This window comes from Bombyx mandarina, chromosome 19, assembly GCF_030267445.1.
Source record: "Bombyx mandarina strain Sakado chromosome 19, ASM3026744v2".
In the NCBI taxonomy this organism is placed as follows: domain Eukaryota; kingdom Metazoa; phylum Arthropoda; class Insecta; order Lepidoptera; family Bombycidae; genus Bombyx; species Bombyx mandarina.
Genome location: NC_143225.1, coordinates 12,222,574 through 12,234,692, shown reverse-complemented (window position 1 = coordinate 12,234,692; position 12,119 = coordinate 12,222,574). Strand labels below are relative to the sequence as shown.

General features: G+C 35.3%; 1 protein-coding gene across 1 annotated transcript; it reads left to right on the top strand.

The window, feature by feature from the left end:
* The first annotated feature begins 1,447 nt into the window (after nucleotides 1-1,447).
* On the top strand, nucleotides 1,448-11,646 carry LOC114239408 (ceramide-1-phosphate transfer protein). The gene is made up of 4 exons (XM_089735395.1): nucleotides 1,448-1,895; nucleotides 2,619-2,830; nucleotides 4,304-4,479; nucleotides 8,306-11,646. Exons 1-4 carry the CDS (start codon nucleotides 1,777-1,779, stop codon nucleotides 8,432-8,434), a joined length of 636 nt encoding a protein of 211 aa, XP_089591521.1. The 5' UTR covers nucleotides 1,448-1,776; the 3' UTR covers nucleotides 8,435-11,646.
* Nucleotides 11,647-12,119: the final 473 nt, after the last annotated feature.

Sequence of the window (12,119 nt, the reverse complement as noted above, 5' to 3'; positions counted from 1 at the left end):
CTCACGGGGCTCAAACCTGACGACGATTCTAACACGAACCCTAGCAAGAGTCGTGCTTCGCAGAATCTACCACCGGATCGGAAACGCGACCCACTGAGAAGATCCGGCGAGAAGCTCAGTGGGCTGTGTCTGAGAGTTAATTTACTCGTCGAGCCGTTCGTCGCAAGCGACGGGTTCGACGAAAACGGTGACCGGTGCTTGAAGTACCTAGAAGCACCGTTAGTGGATCGGGAGGATCCGAGATGACGTGTTTTGGGCGACGTCGACTGCTTTCCATTCTGTCCGCAGGATCGGGACCTGTAGTTATTGTTAATGTCAAGTTTATAAATAGAAATTATCCAGTTACAGTACCTAAAAATTTAAAATTTAACAGGATTCCAGAAAAAAATTATTCCGTTTGAGTTTTTAAGCTAAACGAACTTTTAGGCAGAATTGGTGTTTAGTTTTATGCAGTTTTCATTCTATACCTAATTTCGATTATATTATTTAGTTTAATAGTTTCGTAGTGCCGAGCTTATCGTTTTCGAAGCATATTATGCTATGCTATGCTTTAAAATAAATAAATTGGAGACAAATCACCATCGATAAACGAGCTTTACTGAATGAGTATTTCCGTAAAAACTAACTTAATTTGGTTCTAAGCTGTTACAATAAGAAAAAGACTTCTAAAGAGCAAATTCATAGAACATAAATAGCAGAACAGTTGTATCGGGTAATAGGTATTTATCATGATTTTTTATTACTGACCTAATTGGATCAACAGACAATAGACCAATAGACACTGTACTGTGAATACACACCCTCCTAAGATATTAGGGTGTGGCTGACTTAATAATATGGCTGACATAATAATATGTCTTTGCATCAGACAATTGAAATATTGTATCGTTATGTGTGTTAACTGAATTATTTTATTGGGAATACAGATAATGAGATCTGCTCAGAGAAATAACTGTGAAAAGAAGCATCGGGATAACTATTAATTCACAGAAACAGGATCTTTCTTTTAATATATATGCTTACGTGATAGTGGGTGGCCAATGTCAGTCACCGTGTATGGCAAACCATGGTCACAAAACAATACTTGTCAGTTAGGACTCTTTTCGAACTTAGTTTTAAGATGATTATGTTCTAGCACATAAAAAATGAAAAACAATAATTTAAAGTAATTGTACAGACTCAAGCAAGAGCAAGATCAAGCACATCACTTTGATAAGTTCGCTATAACAAAGTGAAATGGGAGTGTTGATTCTGGAAAATGGCTATAGGATATCAACTTCAACAAAAACAATAATATCGTTGTCGTCATTTCTTGAGAAGTTAAAAATGAATATAAGTTGACAAAATGCCATGAAATAGGTAAGCTTACAAAATAAGCTAGCTTTATATTCGTTATTCAGCTCTAGCTATTTATCGCAACTCTATCTCGTGCCAATGTGTTCAGTGCACTGAAGTAGGAAACTTATAGGTCTATGGTTCAGTGGTCATGTCAACGCACGACCTATAGGTATAGGCATAGATTATACACTTAATATATTAGAGATATAGTATGGTAGATATGGGTATAGGTTTCCTACTTCAGTGTATTGTCAGCGCTATCACTAAATGTCAATAATAATTCCGTCATGAATGTCAATCATCAATGTATTCTATAAATAACGTAACTAACAAACCAATTCAGTCAGGTTCAGTCTGCTTGTCAATGTCTATTAGTGATCTTGTTAGTGCTTTGGTATATTTCCATCGTCTTAAAATTTATTTTAATTCCTGAAAGAAATGTCTAATGACAACGCTTTGGATTTACATCATGTGCACCAATGCTTTCAACGGAGCCTCAAAGAGGAGGACGACGTGGTCATAGAAGCATACATAGACGGTTATAATGAGCTGGTTAAGTAAGTTTGTTTGTATATCTTTTGTTGCCATATGGATCGTCAATTATTCGTTCTGAATATTTTTCTGTTCCGTAATGTAATGGAAGAATGGACCGATGAAGATAATTAATATAAAATGTTTACATAGTCGTAATTTAATTCAGATTTTATTTTTTAATTTTTTTTTATCACTCAATATATTGTAATACATAATATATAATACTCATATTTATCACTCGATATTTATCGCCACGTTGCACTGTTTTTAATAAAAGTTTAAATGCTGTAATATCTACCATATCTTATCATTTCAATTAGATTGCACTTTCATATTTATCAATCTCTTGTAATCTGTTGATAATGACCCAGTATAATTCTGAGGGTCGACATTTTAATTGAATATTTGTTTAAGCCAAGAGAAATCCCCAAAACTAGGCTCATTTAGATTAGAACCAATTACTTTAATTGAAGCTTAATTTTTTTAATATTTTGGCGCATCTCATTCTTCTCTCGCATCGAATTCTTCAACTCCTAAAATGCTAGGACATTAAGGCATATCGATTTGCAGAGGGTGGCTTATTGATAATTGATGAAAAATGCAAACATAGGCCCTCATGGAATTCTGTGCCCAGTTCTATGCCAGTCTTGATGCCAGTATGCACATAAGAGCAGCCTTTTCATTTCACCCCATTACAAGAATGTCTGAAAATACAAAAATTAACAACTTTAAAACATTATTTCCAGATTTCTAAATTTAATCGGTACAGTATTTTCGTTTGTGAGCAGTGATGTTAAAAGTAAAATAAAAGTGATGGAGAAACATCGTGAAGGCGAAAATGCAGTTTATTATGAATCGTTTAAGAAAATGATGACATATGAAAAGGATGCCAATTTGCATGAAAAGAATGGATTTGTATCAGGCTCCAGAACTATGCTCCGTTTGCATAGAGGATTGGGTGTGTATACCTAAAGTTTTAAAAATGTACCATCAATTGTCACACTAATAAAGAATCAAATCATTGTGCATTTGATGAATACTTGCACTCATACAGTTTTAATTTTTTTTTAAAATATGATGCTATTACGATGATCTGATCGGTGTGTAAATTTCATTAACAGCCATTAATTACTCCTCATATTTGTAGAAGAAGAAGCCAGGTTACATATTAGCACAAATACAACTACATAAGAGATTCATGTTTATAAAATTAATAGTGATTATATGCTAGCTAAAATTTGAAGTCGTCGTGGCCTAAACGATGTCCGGTGCATACGTATGTAGCGATGCACCGGTGTTCGAATCCCGCAGGCGGGTACCAATTTTTCTATTGAAATACGTACTTAACAATTGTTTACGATTGACTTCCACCGTGAAGGAATAACATCGTGTAATAAAAATCAAACCCGCAAAATTATAATTTGCGTAATTACTGGTGGTAGGACCTCTTGTGAGTCCGCACGGGTGGGTACCACCACCCCACCTATTTCTGCCGTGAAGCAGTAATGCGTTTCGGTTTGAAGGGTGGGGCAGCCCTTGTAACTATACTGAGACCTTAGAACTTTATATCTCAAGGTGTGTGGCGCATTTACGTTGTAGATGTCTATGGGTTCCAGTAACCACTTAACACCAGGTGGGCTGTGAGCTCGTCCACATATCTAGGCAATAAAAAAAATATTGCAATACTAGATATACTCTTGTTTCCGTAACTATTTCCAATGACATCTTGGTTGATGCGTCATACTATATTATAAGGACTTGTGGATGTTCTTGTGATATGATGATTACCTAGAACATACTGAGTCTTATAACATCAATGTATTTCAAATATTGCCAAAAAACCACCCTTCCTATTTTGTCTGCAACCCAATCATGCGGTCTGGTTCAAAGGGTGCAACAGTTATTATTTAATTCTTATCGGACCTTGACTTTATGTTTTGGAATGAGTAGCAGAAGTAAGCTTATCTATTCGTCTAAGCCTAAAAATAGTAGTTGGATCTCAATAGTGTAAAACTATCATACCTGATCCTGTAGACCGAATGGTAAACCGTCGACGTCGCCCAGAGCACGTTATCACGGATCCTCCTGATCCATTAACGGTGCTTTTAGGCACTACAAGCACCGGTCACCGTCCTCGTCGAACCCGTCAACGTAGCTTGCGACGAAGGGCTCGACGAGCGAATTAACCCACAGACACAGCCCACTGAGTTTCTCGCCGGATCTTCTCAGTGGGTCGCGTTTCCGATCTGGTGGTAGATTCGGCGAAGCACTGCTCTTGCTAGGGTCAGTGTTAGCAACTCTCCGGTTTGAGCCCCGTGAGCTCACCTACACACGCTAGGGTAGGCTGATATAACCTCTCAAGGCTATCAGCATAGGTAGGGGAAAAAAAAGTAAAACTAAAAAGGATTTGTGTAAAAAAAAATTGCTCCAGATTTCATAAGAATTTTCCTGAAGCGTCTCGGTGAAGCAGATGAAGCCATGAACACGTGTACAACATGTCAAGGGACTTATAATGAGACGTTAGCGGAGTTCCATCCCTGGTACATAAGGAAGGCGGCAACGTTAGCCATGCATGCGCTTCCGTCGCGACCAGATTTATTGAAAAAGGTAAATAAAAATTCAGTTAAACATGGTTGGTATTCGTTATTTCAAACACAATAAAAGCAAATGAATCAGGATCCAAATGATATTACCGTTACCTTACATGTATCTTATGACTAGATTTGGTCACAAACCTGTCGCCAATCCTCAGTAGAGGCGATCCCTTGCGACGAAGGGATCGGTGAGTAAATTAACCCTCAGACACAGCCCACTGAGTTTCTCGCCGGATTTTCTCAGTGGGTCGCGTTTCCGATCTGGTGGTGGATTCTGCGAAGCATGGGTCTTACTAGTCTTCGTGTTAGCAACAGGTTTGAGCCCCGTGAGCTCACCTACTAGCCCGGCGACGCTGACATGGTCTCTCCAGACCATCAGCTTAGGTAGGAAAAAACAGGCGATGTCCACTGGCGATGGCACAAGCATAGATCCAGAGAACAAGCAACATTACTTGCCTACATACACATTAATACACAATAATTCAGTGAGGCGATAGAATTTGCGGTAGGCCTTAAATCTCAGAATCGTACCATAAAGCAGCATATTTTTTTTAATGCTTAGATGGGTGGACGAGCTCACAGCCCACCTGATGTTAAGTGGTTACTGGAGCCCATAAACATCTACGACGTAAATGCGCCACCCACCTTGAGATATAATTTCTAAGGTCTCAAGTATAGTTACAACGGCTGCCCCACCCTTCGAACCGAAATGCATTACTGCTTCACGGCAGAAATTGACAGGGTGGTAGTACCTACCGCGCAGACTCACAAGAAGTCCTAGCACCAGTAAACCAACATATAATCAACAAACCAACATATAATCAACAAACCAACATATAATATGACCAGTGCCAACATATAATCATTATTTGGGAGCACTATTCTCTGAAATAGCGCCGAAATATGCAAAAACACAGTAATAAAACAAAGGAACTGATCTGTGACAGCAGTGCTTGTTTCAATAAACAATATATTTTAACGAGACAGTATTTTACTTACAGCTGAATAAATACAATGTATGAACAGTGCAATGTAGCCTAGTTAGAGTGTTCATACAAAAAAACTGTTCGCGTTTTTCAAGCTTTTGTCTACCTATTTCCTGGTAGCCTGAGGGGCTATTTCAGTTGTGCTTTGGGTGGTAGATAAGCTCACGGGAATCAGCCTGAGAGGGTTTACTACCACTAGTCGTGGCAAAAGCAGTGTTTCGCAGAATTTAGCACGGGATCGGAATCGCGACCTAATGAGAACATCCCGCGAGAAACTCAGTGGTTTGTGTCTATGAGTTAAGTTGCACGTTGTTTCGTGGCTATCGACGAATTCGACAAATCACCGAAAGTGGATCGAGAGGATCCTTGTCTAGGGTGACGACTGGCTTGTAGGTCATTTGGATCCGAAATGTAATTTGCGTTGGCTACGATAAGCGTCACAGTGAGCTTTTTGCGAGTTTTTTAACGTTCTCGATAGCGTAAAAGTTAATTCAAATTTGTATGGAGTTGGAACGTTTGCTTACGTTAGCCGCTAGGGGCGCTGTTCCAACTGCATACAAATTTGAGTTAACTTTTACGCTATCGAAAACGTTAAAAAACTCGCACTAAGCACAAAACATTTACTAATCGATTGTGCGATAGTCACATCATTTCCTAATATTTTTTTAAGGGATTTTATGAACTTTAGGTCAAATCTGATTTTAATTTTAATGAAAACTTTTTTAAATGAAATTTTTTATTATGAAATGAAATGAAGTTGAATAATATGAAACATGGCATGAAATAAAATGAAATGAAAACGATATTAAATGAAATGAGTTGAGAAGATATGGGATGAAATATAATCTCAGTAAAATGGTGGTCATTTACTGAGACTTTTTGGAGGATCCCGAGAAGTTACGTCCAGCGGCTTTGTTGCATTTTTTCACATTTGTGCGCTTTCACAGATATTAACAGTTAATAAACCACCGTTATTACACATTTAAACTTGAAGAAACAGACAAAATAAAACAAATCACACAACTTCACTCCTCGCGTTCCCGCCAAAAAGTCCTAATTATCTAGTGTAAAGTGGTGTGTGTCACATTCCTTAATAACTTGCAAACAACAGCAGATTACAGCAGCTTTAAGGCAAAAATAAAGTGAAACCAGCACAACTAATCTGTAAAGAATTTGACGTTTCCCACAAACAGTATTGTACATTAATGATTCTTTGATTGCCATAAAAAAAAAAAGATGATTCTTCGTCACTTGTGATTCGTCTCAAGGTCTTCAATAATCGCTGAGCACTTAAAAAATAAACGCCATTTATTGTTCTATCGCCTTTATTGATTCAATGATAAGATCGTAACATGATGTCGTGTTAATAGCGCGATAGTTTGGACAAAATGCTAGAAAATTTCACTAGCGGTGTCGAACGTAATATTGCGACAAGCACAAGGTCGCACACATTCGTTTTTGAGAGAATTCACCCATCATATACAAGTTTATTTGGGTTATTTGTCGTTCTGATTCCGGATACGACCCATGACAAATTTTAAATCAATTTTAATGCTTCTGGCGTGTTTACGGGAACTATAGACACAACGGTCTGAGTTTCTCGCCGGATCTTCTCAGTGGGTCTCGATTCCGATCCTGCGGTAGATTCTGCGAAGCACTGCTCTTGGTAGGGCCAGTGCTAGCAAACTCTCAGGTCGAATCCCGTGAGATTAGCTACCAGCCAGTGCGTAATTGGAATAGCCCCTTAGGCTACTAGCGAATAGGTAGGAAGAAAGAAGGAAGATAGAAAAAAGAAGGAAGAACATATCAGATTGTATTTTAGCATGTGACGATGTCGTGGTTATTTTAGCGATTGTAAAGATTATCATGTTTTGAGAATATATGTATTATTTATGAGTCAATTAAGTTTTGTGAAATTTGACTTGGCAAATAATTCTGTTACGTCACAGAAGTATAACTTCTCACGATTAAAACACGGCTTATTAAATAAATCATATCCCTAAAAAATATATGTACGTAACATAAGTTATTGAATAATCATAAGTAATATATTATTACACAGAAAAAATAATAGATTTTTATCAATTACGTACAGTTTGAGATAGACATTTTTTAATAATGGATATGAATAATCAAGGATTCATATATATTAAACGGATATATTATATTATTTTCCTAAAGATGATGCTCTATGATGATACATATGTAGATTTCATCGTATTATAAAATTAATACAACAAATAATAATCAATATAATGTAAAAATTAGTGCAAACAGTCCCGAAATCTATTTACAAATGACGTGCTATTAATATTTAAAAGAAATGTGTAAACAAGAGCGTAATTCGCTATCTCTCTCCCACTTCTCCTTCTTTTGCTGGTGTTGTGTTGTTTTGTTAGAAGTTAGATGAATATGAGCTTCGATAACGGCTTCACACGAAGTAAGCCGAAAGGTCAAAGTAACAAATTATTGAAGCACATTATTTTTTAACCGACTTCAAAAAAGGAGGAGGTTCTCGACTGTATGTTTTTTTTTTATGTTTGTTACCTCATAACTTTTGACTGGGTGAATCGATTTTGATGATTCTTTTTTTTTATTAGAAAGCTGGTGCTTCTCGTGTGGTCCCATTATAATTTAGTCCAATTCTAATAATGGTATCCATGAGAAAACCATATAAGTCTTAAATTTGCATTAAGTACGTGCGCGACAAATAGATTAATAACTCAATAACTATTGCTTTTAGTGTTAATTAATTTGTTTTGGAATATCTTTTTTTTTCTATTTGAAGACGGTTTTTGTTAAAGCACATGCTTCACATAGACATCTATTTACAATTATTATTTTATTTTCAAGGTGTTCGGAACAGATGACAGCTTAACCGCCGCCATGACAGTGTTGCCACATACACTGTCCTCTTGCGACGAAGTATACAGGCGAGTCGAACAATTATATACAGACTTTGATTTCCATGGCCTACCCTAGAGACGCAGCCGCTTCATTAAAAATAAAACTAAATATTTTCTTTATTTTTTGTAAGTATTGAGTGTTTTCGAGTTTTAAAATTATATCGGCTGTGTTAATGTGCTTAAAACAATAGAATTATTTAGTATTTTAAGTTTTGTTCTTTCTACATTTTACATTTATATATATAATTTGTACTAGATATTAAATAAGAGCTAGGATGATTTTAGAAAAATTAAAAAATATATATAATAAAAAAAAAATGCCAATGCTTCGGTTTCGAAACTGGACGATTTTGTACAGATAACATATATTTTTCACGTTATTTCCCATTTACGTGTTTACAGTGATCGATATTATTTATTGAATGCCTGATATGCTTAAGCTTGCATAATATTTTGATCTCTTGCGACAACGAAAACCTATTTTTAATGATAAACGTTGTGTTTAACGCTTTTTTTTGTTAAAATATTCATAAAAATATGTATGTGCTTAGAAGCAATATTACGACAAAGATCCTTAGGCGGAAATAAAAAAGCGGGAAAATATGCTTTAGTCAGTTACAACACTAGTGACATCTGGTGACGCTCCGCTCGGACTATCGCTAATTGTTTGAAAAAACAAGTCGCCCCACCCCCCCACCTGTCGTGCGTCGATGGTACTATATCAGAAGTCTAGACTGGTGTGCCAAGAACAACTGTCTTAAGCTTCATTATAATCGAATGAATTATTTAATAACACATAGAGAATAAGCATACAAAGAAATATTGTTTTTCATTGAATGAGATTTTATAATAACATATTAATATTTAATTTTGAGAAGATATAGAGTATGTCGAACTGCATATGCAGGCGGGGTAGGTCTGTAATACAATGGATATTTATAAATATTGAGGGAGTTCGTAGTTGATGTTAAACATTAGTCGATTCTTACGTGACGATTTAAAACTAAGCTGACAAAAGTTTTACGGATGTTACATTTGAGGCCTATAAAATCAAAGGCAGCTAAACGCCATAATGTCGTAAAATTGATTAACAATGGTGCTATCTTGTTCAGTTAGTTGGACACGCTTTAGTGTTTTCATGTTATAACAAATGCAGCTGAATCTCTAACAAATTCAGTTCAAAAAATTTATTTTTACTCAGTACTGAGTACTAATAAATGAAGTTTTATCATTTAAAATTCAGATTATTAGTAATGTTCTCATTTTTTATAAGTCTGCTTTAATATAAAGAATATCGTAGTTATTCGAACAAAGTTATTTCAGCTTTTCAAACCGGGAGTGTTACTAACACTGGCCCTAGCAAGGGCAGTACTTCGATGGATCGGGAGGATCCGTAATGACGTGTTTATGGCCGATTTTTGTAGTTTACCTGAATATTTGACAGACTTAGATTTAGCTGCCTTTGATTTTATAGGCCTCATTTAAGCATTGATTTAAATAGTTATATTTTAACTCTCTGCATTGAAGTTTGGTTGAAAACCGATTGTTCTATGTCCAATTGAGTTTCGGTGTGCGGGCGTAAAACCTCAGTGTAATTATAATTAAGAAAACAAATCTAGATTAATTGTTGTAAAACTGGGCAGAGCAATAAGAGGCTTTCAAATTGCTGGTTGAATTCAATAGCATAAGTTGGGTACGTGCTGTAGTTTTTTTGAAATTTGATTTCACATGTGCGGTAGCTTAGCTGGGTTTGTGTTTGCGATAATTTATTAGCATTGTTAATGACCGGTTGAATTATCACAGCGTTAGCTAAAAGAAAAACCGTGGGTGACAAAACGAAAAATCATAAAAACTTCTAAATAAACGAGCGATAAAATAAAAGAGATTATGCTTGCACGTACTATGATAGGTCATTTATTTAGTTACATGTATAGTCATACATTAATTTTGAAGATACAGACAGTTAGCACAAATGGAGACAGTTTTGAATTGTCATTTTTCATCTTGCTAATGAATTCAAACAGCATAATATTCAATTAACTATCTTAAGCTTTTTACGTGTTACCTTTTTAAGCTCAATTGTAACAATTGCTCATAATAACGTTATGATTGTAGCTTTTGATATGAAAACAAGTTTTTTGCTTATCATTTAATGTGCAGAGTGTGGTTTGTCAAATGATAACTTGACAGATTATTCTACGATTCACGAAATAGATATATATTTTTGGTGTATCGTAAAAGAAATGCAATATCTACAACAAAATGAAAATCTGTTAAAAATAATGAGTTATTAACTTTTATAGATGGTATTGATGTCAACAATTTGCCCATGCAAATTCTATACTAATACTGGGTGAAAACGTAGCAAACAAACTTTTTCAATCCACACCAAAATTTTCAAAGAATTCAAATAATTAAATTAAAATTTCTTCAAAATACGTATTGTACTGATATTAATTTATATTATTCTAAAGTGAATATTCTTAAGATATAAATAAATATGTTGATGTACGCTACATCATTGTACTATTGTTAAATGCTTAGAAGTTTATTTCGCTTTGATTACATTCTTAAATCACATTGTAAATTAAGGCGCTTTTTGTTCTTTCATATGGACCAAAGTTTTTGAAAAACTTCTATTTTGTATATTTGTACTTTTATTTTGGAAAAAAGATTGTATTTTCCGAGGTGCTTTATGGGCAATCCCTTTGCTGGATTTATTTACTGATAATCTGTTACAAGTGACATTTCAAAAGTATTGTCCGTTTATTTTATTTCTTATTGTCATGTTATGGACTTGGCGGGAACGCGAGAAGCGAAATTGTGTGAATTGTTTTATTTTGTCTATTTAGTGTTTCTTCACGTTGAGATGTGTAATAACGATGGCTTATTAACTGCTTAGTATCTGAGAAAGTGCACAAATGTGGGAAAATTAAACAAAGCCACTGGATGTAGCTTCTCGAGATCCTCTTAAAAAGTCCACTGAAAAAGTCTCAGTAAATGACCACCATTTTACTGAGATTATATTTCATCCCATATCATCTCATCTCATTTAATTTCATGCCAATTGATTAATGTTCCAAATTAATCGACTACATTTCATTTCACTTCATATTATAATTTTTTCATAAGGAAAATTGTAAAAGATTAGGCTGTATGGTATGATACCTTTGCCTTTCTAGTTGGAAAAATAGAACTACTACTACTGTCATGTCAAGCAATTGTTCGTCAAACGTTAATGAAAATAAAATTATATCAAAATCGTTATGTACCTACCTTTTATGGAGGGTAGAGGTAAGGAGAACCGTCTCATATGGGAGAAACTTGAAAAAGTGTCCCACTTTCAGCACTAAATAGCAGTTCAAAAAATCTCCAGAATGGCGCTAGCATAGGCACAGGGTATGATATGAATTGAGCAGTTGTTAACTGATTGAAGTATGCTGAGGTAGGAAATTTAATATATTTAATGACTAGAGGAGTTAGTACGTACTCCAAACTAATTTCGTCAATATAACTTAAAATTATTACTGTGGTAAAACGCGGAGACTTCGATTGCATTTTCTTATCAGCTTTAAATAAAATACTTTTTATAATTTCGTAGTGCTTACAGTTCTTTCGTCCTTTTTTATGTCTCTATCTTATTATAATAATTTTCAGCGCCATTTTTTTAAATTTACCCGGTTGCTACTGTAGCGCCACCCTTATTTATCAGATTTTAAAGGGCACTTTTCACACACAGACGGTTCTCCTTACCTCTACCC